The sequence below is a fragment of the Acanthopagrus latus genome, chromosome 10, assembly GCF_904848185.1.
Source record: "Acanthopagrus latus isolate v.2019 chromosome 10, fAcaLat1.1, whole genome shotgun sequence".
NCBI classification, from domain to species: domain Eukaryota; kingdom Metazoa; phylum Chordata; class Actinopteri; order Spariformes; family Sparidae; genus Acanthopagrus; species Acanthopagrus latus.
This window is the reverse complement of record NC_051048.1, coordinates 14,677,305-14,695,652: the sequence shown is the minus strand read 5'-3', so window position 1 is coordinate 14,695,652 and position 18,348 is coordinate 14,677,305. Positions and strand designations below refer to the sequence as shown.

General features: G+C 41.7%; 1 protein-coding gene across 8 annotated transcripts in view; it reads left to right on the top strand.

The window, feature by feature from the left end:
* The window catches only part of nrxn2b (neurexin 2b), a 629,462-nt gene extending 613,874 nt beyond the window's left edge, over positions 1 to 15,588 (top strand). For 7 of the 8 annotated variants that reach the window (XM_037112710.1, XM_037112713.1, XM_037112711.1 and 4 more), the window contains 2 exons: positions 4,048 to 4,126; positions 12,471 to 15,588. In XM_037112710.1, the coding sequence (XP_036968605.1) occupies positions 4,048 to 4,126; positions 12,471 to 13,363 (972 nt within the window). In that variant the 3' untranslated portion in view covers positions 13,364 to 15,588. The remainder of the gene's footprint in view (positions 1 to 4,047; positions 4,127 to 12,470) is intronic. The other variant, XM_037112715.1, reaches the window with a different exon arrangement.
* Positions 15,589 to 18,348: the final 2,760 nt, after the last annotated feature.

Here is an 18,348-nt window from a genome sequence, read left to right as displayed (position 1 = left end):
GACAAGCCTTAATGTGTGCTGCATTTGCTGACTGACGTTTATGTTGGGTCATAAAAAAGCAGAGTCCCACCTTTAGAGTGCTTTTTATTGCTAAGAATCTATTTTTCAGCTAGTGTACACACATTTTAACAGCTTCTTCTTTATTGTTATTATGTACCTAGCAGAACGAAGTGTATCGTCACAATAGCCCAGAATAGCATTAAGGATGTGTGTGAGAATGAATAGACATTACCAATGAGTCACTCATCCACATATTTTAATGATCAAGAAGGCAATGTTTTGCTGTGCGCATAAAACCATAAAAGCCTTATTGGGGCGTATACTCAGCTAACACAGCCATGATCGTTCATACAGATGGTTCCACGGTGAGGCTGAATTATTTGTGATCTCGGAATTCATTCATATTTGCAAGGAGGTGTTGAAGTTCTGCCAAGCTCATCTGCTCCCCCTCAACAAAGAGAAAAACAAACAGACAAGGTTGAGTGAAGGGAGGGAAAAGAATAACTCTTGTTCAGGAATTGTATAGTGTAGACACAGTTGCAGTCAAGTAAAATTAAGCAAAGAATCATGAAAGATTGAGGATTACATTGATTTTGAGCGACTGAAAGGCAGCACACCGTGTATAAAATCTTTTCATTTTTGCTCCGTGTCTGGTGTATCTGTCCTGGGAAAAGGCCTCTGGTGCAAAAGAAGTGTTGTTGCTTGTTTTTATATTCGTGGCAGCAACAGAAGTTTTGCACTCAAAATTCACAAGTCAGTCAAAATTATAGATACAAACAAGCTCATGAGTGTTGTTAATGGAAATTTTCCTAGAGTAAAGTGCCATTGTTTGTAAGTTAATATGGTTCTAGAATAAAAGGTTGCCAGTAGAAGCCCTTGTTTACATATAATAAAGCACTTTGGCAAGAAACATTGAGCTTATGCTGCGTTCCAGATAGCTCAGAACTCAAAGCTTCAGCGAGGATGAAATGGAAGAAGGAAAACCTTTTTTTTAACTCAAGGCAAATCCTTTTATCCAAGCTTCATGAAGGATCAACAGTCATAAAATAATGGCAGCACCTGAGTAATGATGGGGATGTATTCGAAAATGTATTTTTAGTATTTTCATTAGGGTAGTAAGTGGAATATTTTGACATGTTTCCAAGTATGGAAGTGCTGTGAAATAAAATGTATACTGGTATTTCTTATCACGTGTCATTTCCCCCTCTTTTTCATTCAAATATGCAAATAGGCAGCACTGCTGAGGGTGTACACTTGCCACTGTCACAGTCAGCCAAGTTTTTTGTTAGCCCATGGCGTTGTGCACCTGGAACACCCAGAGGTCAGAAGTTGGAAATGTTAGCAATGAAATTCCGACCTCCAACTTTGACTGGAACGCAGCAACGCACTGCAAGTGGGATGTCAAGTCTGTATTCAAACTTCCAAACAAATGCATCCAAGTGTATCCATTCAGCAAAACATGGACGCCTGCAGGAATTGGATGTTTGACACGTCTCTGAACTTCAAAAGCGTTGATACCACACACTCACAAAGACTTCTATCAGGCATAAATTAACTGGATTGGAAATAGAAATGGCAACTACAATGTTGTTTCAGCATGTTTAACAACATGATCACCTAAATAAATTAAATAGTCTTTAAAATATTGCGTATGGAAGGCCAAAATGCATAGAAAAAGTTTTGTTTTAAGAAATACCTGTATACATGTGGACAGGGCCTCACAGGACTGGAACCAAAGATTGGCACCAAAGTCTGACATCAAATTTTAAATTGCTTTAAAAAAACAAAAACTCAAGCTGACACAGATGCTCGTTATGTGGCTTGTCAGAAGCTCAGTGCAGTCTGGCTGCAGGTAAGTATAACTATGTTATACTTGGCGGTAGATTGGTTTTGGTTTTACTTGGTGATCATCACCATTTGTTCTGATTACAGTTTGACATAATATTGAATGGTAATGTGGCAGTACATACATGTACATCTGTCAAAATATACAAAATATGTGACCCTATGCTACAAAATATATGTTAGAGGAAACCAATCGCTGATTTCAACGTACATTTTGAATTAACCTCTGGACCCTGCATCAGTTCAATTAGTCACAGTCAAAGAGTCACATGAGGAATACAGGATTTGTTTTGTTCTCCACACACATATACATTATATGTATTTAGACTTTTTTGGTAGGTAATTCTCCAGTCTGTGGGAGAATGTTGTGCTAAATTAAACACACTAATAACATTGTAAATTCACTGGGCAAAGCTAACAGGAACTGTGGTGCTCTAATGAATATCCCAAGCGCTCACTAGGATACAGCAGAGACAGGAGACAAGACCAGGGTGGCGGAAAGCAAGTGAGCGGAAACCCAAATTTCAATTTCTCCAACAGCTCTGAGCTACCCACCGTGCAGTAGCTTTGATCATAGTGGAATAATGTGCTTTGATGCTTAGAATAAAAGATCTACCTTTTGATGTGTGTGGGTTGATAATGTGGGTTTCCACGAAACAGTTGGAGTCATCACTTGTCTTGCGCTGACCCAAATTTGATGTCAGGGTGTTATAAAACTAAAATCACAAGCCGCACCCTATGCTGTCTTCACCAGAGAGGACTCCCAGGTGTTTGTGAACTCGCTCTGATTGGGCCGGTGGATGCAAGATGATTCAAAGTTGTCTCTTTATGGATTCAACTGCAGATGGTAAACACCTGATCGGCTCTAACTGGAGTGTGGTGCTCCTCCACAGCTCTCCTCTAGCAGTCATCAGTACACTGGGTTAGTGGGCACCATGTCACAATTCAGCATCCAATAAATTACACGCAGTGCTGATGTAGCTGGCTGTTCGGACGTTTGAGGGGTGAAATGGGGTTTACAAGTGTGTCACAGATGTTGCACTAAATTACAACTGTGCACACTCCAGGAGGCTGAAAGAGCTATTTGACAGTCAGCAAGACACTGGATTATTGAAATATTTTTTCATTTATGGCCACAAGAACACCCTGCCTTGGGCATTTATTGATGACCTGGTTTGTTAATTTAAAGAAGTGCACCTTTTAAAGGATTCATTATGTGCTGTTTTATGTGGAGATAGGGAAAATGAAGCCGCTGATTGCATGGATGGAATAGAAATGTAAGTGCATGTTTGATGGAGATGTTCACTGACAGACTGAAGAAGGATCATTAGGCCCATTTGACAGAGCCAGGTGATGTGAACACACACTCAAATGCACACAATGTAATTAATAAATGATTGCACCCAGGCTGGGGATTAATAACAGAGAGAAAACGCTGTGCAGTGTGGCGCTCGAATCAATTACTGATAAAACCCCCCCTGTTTTCTATCAGATGACCCCATCTTGAATAACAACCAGAGGCAGAGCAGAGAGGAGGGTGAGGAGAGGAGGGGGGGTTCTTGGCGTCTAGACATGCAGCTGTGTGAGTCATGCAGTGGCGAGGACAAACCCTGGCTCCTAAATTGGAATCACCTTGTCGGATTTAATCTGTTTTTCATCTAGAGACCCCACTGCTGTACCTGCTGTACTAAACTCTGCTCTTACAGACTTCATTTCTGCTTTATCACACAATTCAAATGTCAAAGAGAAATGTCTACAAGCTGGGACAAGAAACAGAGATTCCCAATACTGATAGATTCTGGTGTCTGACATTTGTGCCCACACTGTGTTGTAGACAAGCTAGACCTCTTTGATTGGTCAGTGTTTGGTTAGAAAGAGCTGGTTTTGCTATGACTCCACTCCAACTTCATATCTCTGCTTACATAAATACACATGGGTGCCACTCATAATGCACACCCACCTCCATATTTTCGGGAAATGCACTACCACTAAGAAACTGCTCAACAATAAATCTCGACATTGTAACCACACAAGGATTTTTCACCTCCAGCCTTTCTTAAGTTTGTCTCTATTGGTTGCATTAGCTTGTGTGACCTTCACTTTGGCAGCCAGACACTTTTAATCCTCTTCGATGTTCCGTGCATCCTCTACACCAATAAAATCTGTCCTGATCTCCTCTGCTCTCTGTCTCTATTCTTCCAGAATGCGGATGACCTCTTGGTAGCATCAGCTGAGTGTCCTAGCGATGACGAAGATTTGGAGGAGTGTGAGCCTGGAAATGGTGAGTCAACTCAGGGAGTTCTGTCTTCATAGTATTTGGTGTCCAAGACCAAATTGTAGCCTAGAGACTAAAGTAGACACACCTAAACTATTGCTATATCCCTTCTTCCACTTTTATGTGAAACTTTGTGACTGCACAGGCCTCTGTATGCAGCTGTGATTGGCCAGATGTGTACCCTTTCTTATTGGTTTTCAAAGCAGCAGGCAGTCAGCAGCACTGTGGTCCATCAATTGCTCAGCCAAGTGGTAGTATCTGGCATTTACCCAGCTGTTGCACCAATCTCCTGGCCCGATTTTAACAAGGCAGGACAGTTTCAACATGGAGGCACAGCTTGTTCTGTGCAGCTCACAGCTGTAGGCTGGCAGGCCCGGTGGCTGAGGCACTGTTAGTGCGAACAGCGGGTCAAGTAATGTTCTGACACCATGACAGGAGGTGGAAGTTAAAGGCCATGTGTTTTACTCCCTGCTTCTGTGGTTTCTAGCCCTATTAAGCAGGCCGTACTTGAAAACTGCCAAGAACCATGTACAGTGAAACATTGCGATTAAAATGACCGTTATGTCTACAAAACTCAGGAGACACAAGAGATACGCAGATCCACATTTAATGACATTTTATTTTGAAAGATCCTGTATGACTAGATTTTTGTTGTCAAATGGCGTTTTAGATTTAGATGACTGGTGTCGGTGGAATGACAATTGCCTCAATGGAACCTAACACTACAACACTGCCGGTACACATGCAGTTCATGTTGCTAATTTCTAGGTATACAAACAGTGGTAGTGCGACTGATTTTGCTATTAAAGAACACCATTCAATAAATCAAAAACCTTCAATAAAATATCTAAGTAAAGGTTTGCTTTTAGCTTCAACCCCTAAACTTATTTTTCATTCTCCAAATACCAAGTACTGATCGAAGTTGTGGGCAGGGTTAAGTTACTAGAGAGATTCAAAAATTACGCTTGGCATGTTATAGGAGATGACTGAACAATTAACTAAACACTTAGCTTCATGTCATGCTCAGCTCTGTTTCAGACACCATGCATACATCTGGTCTTAAATTGCACTCCTTCTGGCATATAAGCACTCCTCATTCATCTTATCCCTAGAGCTCCTCAGACCAATCTCAAAATTCTAAAAAAAGGCTGGTGTGAACATATACTGTTTAATATGGTTTTGTTTCAAGCTTTTACAAAACAAATAATACAAATAACAACATTAAAAAATGTAAATGTAAAATTAAATACACTAATCTTAGATCATGGATCAACCATAAATTACACAACTTAAAGGCCAGATTGCTTGGAATCAACATCCTGAGGGTAGAGCAAACCTTCAATGAACAATGTAAAACACTGAACAAAAATGATTAACAAAAAAGAACAAAAGAGTCAGAAACAACATAATGTCTGTGTGAAAAATACCTCACTTACCGAGGCTGGATTTTTCTTTTTAAAGTTTTTCAGGGATGGGGGATTAGTGTGGATAGAATATATGTCGGACTGTAAATGGCAGGAGATTATAGCAAACTGTGTGTTTGTGCGAGCAGAAAGTGATCTGAACCTGTGTTGAGAAACTCGAGTGTAGCATTCTCCTGCGGTTTCCTCTGTAGGTGGTTGGGACCGAAATAGAGACTCAATTCCTTTCTTATCGAAAGGAGAAATGAGAGTTTTTCGGTGGATGCTATGCCCAGGCATAATCTCCCATGGGGAAACGCAACACTCTCTCTCTCTCTCTCTCTCTCTCTCTCTGTCTCTCTCTCTGTCTCTCTTTCTCTCTTTCTCTTTCTCTGTCTCTCTCTCATGCCCACACAAGCACACACATAGTGGCAGACATGCTCACCTTTCCAGACAGACGCTTGTCTCTCTCACTCTGTGGGTGTAAAGTTTTCTCTCCGCAAACGGCTCTCCTGAGAAACAACAAACATGCCCGCGCACACACGCACGTGCTCCGTATCGCACCTTCCAGATGCCACAAGAGTTCCAGAGGGGCGAGCCAGCAGGGTCGGATAAGCCTCGGTGAAAACTGTGGACAAGGAGAGAAGAATCAACATTGTCCGCAAAACATGCCCCCTCTCCATCACTGCTCCTCAAACACAGGCCTGCAGTCATTGTATGATAGGACCGATTTCCCAGTGTTTTCGATTACATGTGAGAATGCAGCTTGGTGTTATTGAACTGCCTTCAGGAAGGAGAAAAAAAATGTTAAGCACAGCTGTGGATTTTCGATTAAGCTGAGCGAGATATGAATGCTGTGAATTCATGGGGATCAATACGACTCCTTCTAATGGTACACGCAACCAGTGGATCTACTTTACAGATGTTTTTACCTGCAGCTGGAGTACTACAATGCACAATCCAAGGCGCGCAACTTGTTTTCTTACAATTGCATTTCATCCAGGAGCTTTTGCCGTCTGGCGCTAAATGATGACCCTCGATGTGAGCAGCTCAGACAATGAATCGCAGGGGAGCCGCGGTCGTCCACTTGCCGACGAGCTCAGAGCAGAGGCAAAATAGATAAAGCACAGGGTGCAGGGGAAAAAACACCAGAGGAGGAGATGAGCGGGAAAGAGCTGGAAGGACTGCGTTGAGAAGGACTGACCCTCATTGAGATTTGTGTCACGTTCCTCTGCGCTCAAAGCAATAGAGAGAGAAATGGGGGAGAGGAGAGAGGGAAAAGGAGAGCTCATGGGGGAGAGGAGGCAAAATCAAGAGAGTGAGCGAGAGTGAAATTCCTGTGTAAAAATTCCTGCCTTTCCCAGCAGCCTAATTAAACTTTGACTTTGTTAGGGAGCCTTAATTAAATCACCCAATTAAAGCTCTTGGTTTGGATCCTCTACTGTTGTTAATGAGCCTCTGTCAGCCGAGTGACAAGAGAGGGAGGTGGGACCTGGATTACAGAGATGAACCATGGAGTGAGGAATAGAGTGACGCAGTGGAAAGACCCTAAAAATGATATTTGTACATCCGCATGAACACTCGTTTAACAGACATACTTGAAAAAAATCACTCATGGACACTAATTGTATTCACAGTATCAGGCAATTAGAGAAGATATCATACAAACGTTTCTTTCTCCAAAAAGCCCTGCTCATTAAATCTCTTTCATTTTATCTCCATATTTCATTTTCTGTCTCTTCTCTACCTCAGCACGACCTCACTTTCCCTCTCTCTCGCATACTGAGTTACTTATCAGTCCCAGGATGTTGTAGGCGCTATATCAGTTTTACTCTGACAAGATCAGAGCTTTGAGAAGCTCCTCAATAATTCATCAGACACTATAGAGGCAACCTGCAAGTGTTCTTTTTGGGCTGAGGAGTGAAACCAAGAGATTGGGTGATAGATGAGGGATGACCCAGAGCACTGAGCCACTCACCCGGTGTGACTCAGTGCTTGCCTGGGATCAAAACCCACCCTGCTCGATCGGTTTGGGTGTCAGTTATTTGTCAGTGTGATACTGTATTGATCTCTCGTAGCTAGCTGTCTTCCACAAGTAAACAGCCCCGGGTTTACCACGCGGGTTTCACAGATAAAGTGTTTGGCAATGTAGAGGCTGGAACCAGTATCCTCTGGATGATCTTGGTTGTTAACAGTGCACCTCAACATTTGTATAATGTCCCATCTGAAAGAATAAAAACAAAATTGGTAACAATTTGTGAGGAAAAATTTTTGAACAAATGAATAAGATGCTTGAACAGAAAGAGACTACTGATCATTTTAAGTTGAAATATAAGGCAAGTTTATTTTAACAAGTGTTTCACATTTGACATGGACTTTAAAAGGATGAAATGGAACATAAAAAATAAATAACAACTTAAGTGATATATTGATTTTACTTAAATATTTAGATAATTCACATCATATCTGCTACCATTAATAACCCATTTTATAATGAAGAAAGAAAAAGACCTAAATGAACTAATCAACATTAGATTACTTCACCAATTATTAATAGCTATAAATAACAGATACTCAAGATACACTTGAGTAGAAACAAGATTAAATATAGCTTGTTGGCGCTAAAGCAATGAATGCATACATAACTGCTCAGTCAGCTCAGTCTACTGTTAAATGCACAAAAACCAGAGGAGTGCGTTATTCAGTATTAATCAGATGCTGGTCAATTGTGCATTTTATCATAAAGCGTTTTTTGCTGCAAACTATACATGTTTGCAAAATCTTATTGAAAGCAGCGGATCTATAATGGACACTTTTCTTCCCCACGCCATTGCTTTCACAGCATGGTGTCTTTCTGCCCACACTTCAAATGGTGAACAAATATCGTAATTCTTGCCAGGAGTATGGTGGAGAGAAAAACCACCTGAACTAGATATTTCCTTTTTACTTTTCCATTAGGTATATTCTCCCAGAGCTGGTTGGTTATACAATTTAACAGATAGACTTGAAGGAAAGTGTATACTGTGGAAAAGAGATGTAGATAAAGAGATGAAGCAGACGAAAAAATGAAAAAAACGTAATGTCTAGAGACCATGAAGTGGGCAATTAACATGCCCAAAGCAAAATCTGGGAGAGATTGTGATTTTCTCTGTTCATATCAGCAATTTATGCCACAGTAAGGTGGAAACACCAGGCTGGCAAGAAATATATATCGAGCCAGCTTCATGGATTTGATCCAGGTGCTGATGAGCTGCGGTGAGGTGACTTTGACTGTAGCCAATATGTGACTCAGTGAGACGCGATATGAGCTGAGCATCATCCCTTTGTGTCAGAATAAATCACCCTCACTCGGCTGAGAGCGGCATCACAAAAACGCAGCAGTTGTAAACAGTTTATGGAGACATAAGTCCTGTTTGCACAGATTATTTTGCCGTAATTGTACCTATTGGTGCTTGATTTAAAAGCAAGCACAGGGAATATATTATGCTCGGACACGCTGTTGGATTTTCCATCTGCGGCCTAATCAAAGCTGAATTATAGAATACTCAAACACCAAACAACCTTTTTGCTCTAAATATTTCAAATGGATGTGAGCGGGCTGACGTGATCGGCAGAGTAACGATGTTTATTAGGAGGCCAACATAGGTGCATCGGTATCCATCTGCCCTGCACTTATTTTGAGTAAATAGAAGGGGGGGGATGACTCATACTGGCAGCGGTGGGGAGTGACGTGTGGGCAAGATAAAGAGGCAATTTCATCATGCAGCCTAAACGTGGTTCCACTGCCTCAGCTGTTCAAATCAATGGAGTCAAACTCAATCAATCAGGCTGAATATCTCTGAGTCTCCCTCGCTTTGATACGTAAATGACAGCGTTACAATGATACAGAAAGAGACACCCACACACTGAAATCTTGTATTTTTCAGCACTGTTTGCATCAGGACTGGTCTCAGTCGGTCCTGGTTTTGGTTCAAACACTGCCGACTGATCTGTGAGGTGAGTCGATCCAGAGCGAGGGGGTTTTGATGTCAAATAAAATGACTGTGTTACAAATCCGTCACGAGTCTCCTCTGGTTTGGCATCAGTCTGTGGTTCTTGGCAGCCTTCAGCGGCAGAACACATCTATGAACATACGCATTAACTCGAGTCAGTTCTCTCAGCCTGTCAGCAACCTGCCTGTGGGCGTTAACTGAACTATCAGAGCTGCATACGGAGAGAGGAAGATGCAGTCGTGGAGAAGGGAGAGAGAGACAATTGAACTTGATTGGTTTAAAGTATGGGTGCTGTAGGCTTGGGTCACACAACAGGAAATGAAAAGATGGGTCACTTGATAACTGCAGAGATGTGGCTCGCTCTGTGTGTGAGGGCTGAGGTTCATTATTCTTCTAGGGTTATCCACTGCCTGACACTCATATTGGGTGATGATATTCTGCCTCCAGGCTTGGGCTCTACTATGCAGCAGTGCACTATACTAGCAGAGTACAACAGAGCGCAGCAAGTAATTTGGTGGAACAATCCTTTACATTCTTTTAGAGTATTTCTATTTGCCTCCTGAATGTCTAAATTAACCTTTTTAAGCACTGTTCTACGTGGAGATTTTTGACAGAATAATGAAGTCGATTCAGAGTTGACTGTAACAGGACCATCCACTTGCAGTGTCAGGCACATGTACTATAAGTGGGGCACCCAGTGATTGAAGGAACCTCTGCAGTAATTGGTGGGCTGCATTGCAAGCAGAGGGTATAAAGCTTGAAATTGCACTTGCAGCATTTCTACCATGCAGACAGATGGCGAATCAAAGATAGCGACACCGGCGTCCCATCGACATCCTGGATGTCTGAGGAGCTATCTCTGAGGTCCCCGGAACTGGTTCAGTGAAATGACATGTCAAAGTCACAGGGAAGAGAAAAAGTTAAAAAAAAAAAAAGAAAGAAAGAAAGAAAGAAAAAAACAAAGCACTAAACTTGCAAAATTCCTACTCAGTTCAGCTCGTCTTTGTTCCTCAAATGTGCCACCATGCTCTGCTGTCCTCTCAGCCTTCAAGGTGAAACCCAGCCCTCAAACACAGAAAGAAAATATAATGGAGAGGAATAACTTGAGCATTGCCATGGAAACTAGCCTTTCCAGCACTGGTACAGCAATAAGAAGTTAGAAGCAGGGTTGAAGAATCACTAAGTATTTTTCCTTTACAGCTCTCACATTTTGCTTCATTTCAAGGCCTGTTTCTCTCAAGTGTGTTGTTATGATGCTGACATGTTTAGTGGCTTTGTTAATTCAATGCCATCACCCTTTGTAACAAAGCTTTTGCTATTCTTTGAGTGAAAATGTATGGTTGTTTAACTAACAGGGTTTGGGGGGCTTGTTGCTTTGGGGGTGCTTGAGTGTTTAAACTGAATCAAAGCCACAGAGGGAATTCAATCCAATCCCAGCAACCCCCTTTACACTTCTCCCATCACCCCTGAAACTGCCTGATCCAACCCCCTCCCCCCTCTGAGTCACTCTGATTTACCTCATCAAATAAAACAAAGAGCCAGAGTCATGATTTTATGCTGGTGATGTTGGCATTTCTTTGGTCATGTTTTGCTGTTACCTTCCCTTGTTCCCCCCCCCCCCCCTTCAAGATGTGCCATGATCTAATCCCAGCTGCCATGTTCTTCAAATGTTTACTTGACTGTGACCCTTAACACATTTGCCAGACTGAGTAGAAAGTTGTGATGAAGTAAAATTTAGTGTATAAACAGACTGTTACTGATGTTCTGCCATGTTCTGTCAACATACATCCAATATGTTTAACCCTTTACACCTGCTGGGTTTCCAGCTGATTCCTCCTGAATGAATGCAACTTTTAACAAATGCTATTATCATACACCCAATAAGCTTGATTGAATTTGGGTGTTCATTTCACAGTGGGCTGAAATCAGATTATATAACCAAAACTTTTGAATTCTGGCTCATTAAGATGATATTATAAGTGTTCACTTGAGTTGGTATCTGTTTAAGGAGAACATCATTGCCCCATGTTTATGTGTGGTGTTTGGGAGGGAAGTGCATCAGGGACTCAATGTGAGAGAAGGGGAGCTGCAGTGTTTAATAGTGTCTCTCAGTGTACTGTAGTGTGTACTGAGAGTTTGGGTTAGAAATTAGGGGCATCAGTTTCCCACAGCAGCTCCTGAGGGCCTGCATACAGATTAAACTAATTAGAAATGAGCCATAGAAACCACCATGCCCAAAGGGGGAATGGGACTGAGCCCATTCTTCAAGAGAATTCTGGAAAAAAAAAACCTAAATGAAAAATCCAACAATATATTTCTTTATATTATGATTATTTTTCACCCAGTAAAGAAACAAAAGAGGAGAGGAGGTAAAGAAGGGTTGGGGAAGTTGTTTATCACTATCCGAGAACAATCTTACACAGCTTTCTTTTTGTAATTTTTTTTTTCATGCAAAAATCATGCGGCCAATTTGTTGATGTAAGTGACCTTGAACCTCGTGGTTTGCTATCTTATTTAACCAATCACAGCAGAAACATCTGAGCGTTAGTGTAGTAAACTTAGGTAAGATTAGAAAGTTAGCAGTGAAGGATAGGCTGTGTAGTACAATAGATGTTAGGTTGTTCAGTGTAATTTGTAGTCTACTTTTATCTTGTATTAGTGATATAACATGTAGGTCTATGCAGTATAGGGAGATAGGTCAGAACAGTCAGGAGCAGGTGCAGGATACAGTATTTTCTTACATTTGTATTTAGTTTAGTGTTAGTCAGTATATTAACATTTTAAATAGAAGAGACTAAATAAACTTCTAGAACTAACCTCATGTTAAGTTTTAGTGCTGTTCTAATACTGGTGTTGCTGTATTCATTTGAACTGTTTTTCTTCTGTTCATCTGGAGGTGGTCTCTTTCTCAGGTGGTCTCTAACACTCTTTTCCTTCATTGTCTCTTTCTTGTCCTAGGAGGTGAATTAGTGTTGCCCATAATTACGGTGGACTCCCTAGACCCCCCATCCATCGTAACCCGCTACCCAGTAATCCCCCCACCCCCCACAACCTACCGCCCTTTCCTGACCCTCCTCGAAACCACCAAAGAGTCCCTCCCCTTGCCCAACGGCCGGCCCCCCTGCCCCTTGGACCAGGAGGACTGCGAGGAGCCCATCGAGGTGTCGGCGTACGGCTCGGGGGAGATGACCGAGTCGGATGACGAGGACTATTACAAAAACTCCCCCCTGGTCACCGACAGGACTGTCCTCCCACCTCCCCCGGCCGCCGAAGGTGGGGTCCAGAACCCCCGAGACCGCCATTTCTCCCGCATCCCCAACTCCCACCGTCCACCTCTCTCCTCCACCCCCACAGCCAACCCCGACCAGCTCAGCCCGCGCATCAAGCCACCCGCCGGCGGCAGCAGCAGTAGCAACAACAAAATCCCAGCTGGGAAAATGAACACCCGGGACCAGGTGCTGCTGCCGCCGGCCCACCCCTCGTCAGACCCGGGACACCGCAGAGTCCCAGGAATAACATACCCCCCAAATTTCCCCCATGTTCCCACTCCAGATCCCACATCTCCAGAGAGAGGGCTCCCAGGCGCCGTTGAGGTGCAGCAGTCCAGCAGCACCACAGGAATGGTGGTGGGTATTGTGGCTGCCGCAGCCCTCTGCATCCTCATCCTGCTCTACGCCATGTACAAGTATCGCAACCGCGACGAGGGCTCCTACCAGGTGGACCAGAGCCGCAACTACATTAGCAACTCAGCCACACAGAGCAATGGAGCCCTTGTGAAGGAGAAACAGCCCAGCACTGCCAAGACGGTTACCAAGAACAAGAAGAACAAAGACAAAGAGTACTACGTCTGAGGGTGCACCGCCATGACACACAGAGACAGACAGCAGAGGCACTTAGAGAAGGAAAGAGACGAGAGAGAAAGAGAGAGAGAGAGAGAAAAGGCAGTATATGGAAAATGGCAAACATAACTTAGAGGGCAATTAATTTAACAGCCAGTATTGTAAGGTGGCCGTAACATGACACCAATTCCAGTCTAATCAGAGGGAGGAAGCAAAATAAGATGGCAAGGTGACTTCATGGCTTCATCCACACCTTTCAGCTTTGATTGATCTGACTTCTTAATAAATGTTAACCATTTATCCATCGTGTGGATTTAAGGAAAGGCTATTACACCTCAGAACTCAACACATACTGTGCCAACAACAGTGTGCAACGTACTGATACCACAGTGATTTATGGATTAGCCCATGACAGGTTATTTAATATCTTGAGTACTGTAAAAAGCGCCACCATCAGTATTTGTGTCAGGGTCTGTACCTCATTTTGAGGCGAGCTTGTGGTCTAAGCAGTAGCCAATATCAACATATTATTTTCCAACTAGGCTTGAATTAGCAACTTGACATCCCTCTGTAAAATCAATATACTGCCAGCTTACAGGCATACTGTCAAATCCAGCTCTCCCACCTCTGTAAGTTTTGGACATCTCTCACCTCTCATCAAAACTCTCTCTCTCTTCCTCTCATTGGCTCGAGCACTCTGTTTCTCTCCTTGTCTACGGTGCTTAGCAGCTGATGCAACGTAAACTCTGCCGTGTTTCAAGCATGTAGTATTCATTTACGAAAAAGAGATAAAAACTGTTTTTCTTTCTGTGGAGTTTAAAAAACAAAAAATATGACGATGATTGATGATCATAACAATGTTAAACGTAGCAACTATGTGAGATACCACCGCTCCAACCTAATGGATGCTAACTTGTACGTTTAGCTGCCAAAAACTTGTCGAGGCCAAACCCCCTTGGTCGTCCTTTGTTCCAGCAGATCTGTGTCATGTGTTTCTGGGGCTCCGAGGCACCCCCAGTGGGCCAGCAGAGAAACTGCGTCACGTCCTTACTAATAACCGAAAAACAGAAAAAACCTCCAGCAAACAAGATGAACTCTGTTCTATATAATTATAAATATATGTATAGACGTTGCAGAAACCTATGGACCTAAAGCGTGACCGAGTGGAAAAGTGAGAGTACGCTGATAATGTGCAGCGAAGACGGACTTTAGGATTTTTGACGTCAAAACAGTTTCACCACCCAAACCCCCATTCCCAGACCCCACCCCCCCACAAACAGTACGGCTGATGCAATGCCTTGCTGCAAGACTCAGTCACTTTGGTTTGCTCTTCTCTTTTTTTATTTGAGTTTTTTTCTCTGGAGAAATGAGAGACATTTTAGGGAAATTCATTCTTGCTGGAGTTCCACTGTGGAGAGAGATACCTTGCAGCTGAAAAAGCGACTGTGTCTTTCATCCCTCTCGAGCCTGACTGGACTGATGGCAGCCAATGGGCAAAAGCAAACTTTGTGGGAAGAGCACACAAATAAAAAGGTGAACGGCAGTTCCCTGGAAGATGTTCAACAGAACTCTAGTATTCCAATTTTCTCAACTCTATTAAAAAAAAAAGACAACTGTACCATGAAAAGAAAAGAAAAATCCTGAAAAAAGTTTGTGAAATGTCTAAATATTTGACTCTCATCCCATTACTAAGAGAAATGTGTTTTCCCTACTATCATTCCTGTTTGGAGAAAAAAATGACTATGATTCTGGGAAACTGAAATTTCTATGTATTTTCTTTTGGTAAATCAAGCAAATGTGATTTGGGTTCTGATCATGAAACCACTCATTCTCCTTTTTCCAAGGGAGGAAAATTCCTCTCCTTTCCCATCCTCCATATGTCATCCTCAATTTATTCTTTGTCCTGCATTTATTCCTTTTTACTCTGTATGGCAGGCTGTATGTCCCCATACCATATGGAGACAGCAGCCTCTATTCATCCTCCATGTTTTATTTTTTATTTGTTTTATATCTATTTCTGTCTATATGGCTGGAGACAAGATGGCAGCCATTTCATTTGACAGGCTCCGTTGACTCACCCTCCTGCCACGTTCGTCAGGTTTCTCTTTCTCCATTCCAAACATACTCCTCCCAGTATCTTCCTGTTCTTTCTAAATGTTATTGTAAAGTGTTCCAGTGAGATGACTCTAAATATGTGTACATTAACAGAGGGAATACACTTGGTTATATACTTCTTACTCCCTGTGTCGTGTGGTCTCTTTATCGTCTCAGTCTATTTTGATTTCATCCAGTCGCTTAAGCACCCCTGAAAACTATCACGCTTTGGTATTATAAAATAATCCAGGGACTTAGAGTGGAGGCCCACATTGTCAAAATTTGTCTAACTTGGTAATGCAGATTAAGGTATGATGACAGAATACGATAGGACTCTTCAAAGCTTTGCTTGTATTAGTGCTATGGGAAATTTTCATTAATCACTTACCCCACCATAGAGGTAGCAGGCTGGTTTCTATTCATGTATTGAACACAATAACATACTCTGTCACTTTTAATTGAAACAAAGTAGTGAATCACCAGGTCAGCCTGGAAACAAATTTTTCCTTGTGCTTTAGTCAGACCTGCAGCTGCTCTCCTGATTTATAATCAGATATTTTGATTTTATGAGCTTCCAAGGTGTTACTTATCTATATATACACATACTGAGGATGTTAAGTCAGAGGTGTTATTAAATAGGTGTTGCTTCGTTGTGGGTTCACAAGGAAGCAACACCTATAAATATCTAAACATGTTACGTTATTAAATTACACTTATCTTGCCATTTTGTTATCTATTCAAAGCAACTTGCTTCAAGTGCCACAATTCGAACAACAGATCACATCTCATTTTATCCTACTGACTAAACAAATTCCATCCTCTAAAATATATTATTCCAAATATTCCTGTTGTTTAAACATATCACAAGCATGTTTTTTGGGAAATTCCCATGCAAAAACGATCATCAGTTACATTTGAGCCATCTCCACAGCTCTAAGATCATAATACTTTTCCCACAGGAACAGAACAAATCAGCACAAGTAGCCAATCAGTTTGGTGAAGATGTTTTACAGAATGTCAAAAAATGACCACATGCTCATGTCTCAAACTTTAAAGAGTAATAATACACCTCAAGTACAGTCCTTAACACCTCTCCAATCAAGACCAACATGCAGTCACGGCGGCTTTACTTTTGTTTAAGACTTCTTTTGATAGACAAAAGCCGAGGTAAGTGCTCTAATGTTGTAGTGGTGATTGACTTACAGTACTTATGGTTTTCAAACTCAGACTACATTAATATAAAATTAGAGAGCCCAAAATGCACGCAAGCACAGTTTGATTTGTAAATTATGACCATGGTAAGGTTGTTTTTCAACATTTTTAACATTATTAATGCATTAGACTGAAGATAATCGCTTATCTGCCGAACGCATTCTCTCTCTGTTTTAATGGTGTAATCTTAGTTACTCTCAGGGTTAACTATAGTGACCACCTTTTAGCCTGGCAGAGGTACGTCTCTTAAATGCAATGGAAGTTCAAGCTTACCTTCAGCATTCATAGATAAAGCAGCACGAAAATCCACAGAGAGAAGTTGTGTCCACTGTGCCAGTCTCCTTTACTCACATTTACGGTCTTGTTGTTATCTTGATGATTAAATGTCCAACAGTGTCCATGCCATTCCACCAGTAAACAGACAGTCGCTAGTGCAGCATTAGCTTTTGAGCTGGAAGAAACAGGCCCCATCGCTGCATAGGCAGTTGGCACGTCAATCCCTGGCAAAACACTATGAAATAAGCAGTCCACAATTCTGCTGTCGCCAGTGTAACTTTGAGACTTAGCTATACTGTAAACTTTATCATTACTGGGCTAAAACTGCATTCAGCCATCGGCTGTGTCACTGGGCGTTTTCAGCTTGTCATCATTTTTCTACTCAACGCTGTTGTGTATTAGTAAAAATTGTCTATTGATCTAATTTTCAGTGTTGATTAAGCAATCAGTTTAATACAATAAATGCATTGATAATTAAAGTATGATAAAATAAGATCTTATGACACACATTCTGCATCTACTTGTTGTCCATTGGCCTGGGAAAAAGATGAATAATGGGGCACAGAGAAATTGAGTAGGTGTGTTAGAAGAATGTTTGCCAACTTTATATTAAGTTTGCCAACATTTTCAGCAGTGAGTTACAGTACACATCTGATGTTTCTTTCAAGCTGGGGGTAGCAGAGGAGCCTGTGTGAGGTGGACAGCACAGGTTCTCATGGCCAAGGAATACAGAGGGTAGAATAGAAGATTAGCCAGCCATGTGTTGGCATAACTCACCTATTCCAGTATCAAAAAGCTAGTTCAGTTTAAACCTGTTTACATCCTCTCAGAGGACCGTCTTTGCCAATGTATTGTAACTTTTACACGCATACAAGTTGATTTACACTTCTGTCTATCGATTCGTGTGCAGTGTATTGTATGCCATATTATCATCTTTAATCTATTTTATTCACTGAAAAACAAAAGTTAGCATCTATGGTGATGCCTGCAGTTTTTAGGCTGTACCTTAAATGGACAGTGAGTCTCCCAGTTCCTTGCAGGAACTACAGCTCGGCTGAGATGTGGTAAGCTAGCCTCTCACCCAGAAAAAAAGACAGAAAGCATTTCCGATATGGACTGCTCACAACAATGTCATACTTTCTGGAAAACAATATTGCTTTTGAGTTATGCAATTTCTTTTTTTAAATGTGTTTATTTATTGAACACAGCAAAGTGCCATCTAGTTCTATTATATTTGAAACATTGGCCAATATCTCCAAATCTCATGAAAACATCAACAACAAAACAATTGAGATGGATAAATAACACTATAGGGAGGAGGAAAAATATACTATATTGCCAGGTATGCATTCGCCTGCCTTGACTCGCATATGAATTTAAGTGACATCCCATTCTTAATCCATAGGGTTTAATAT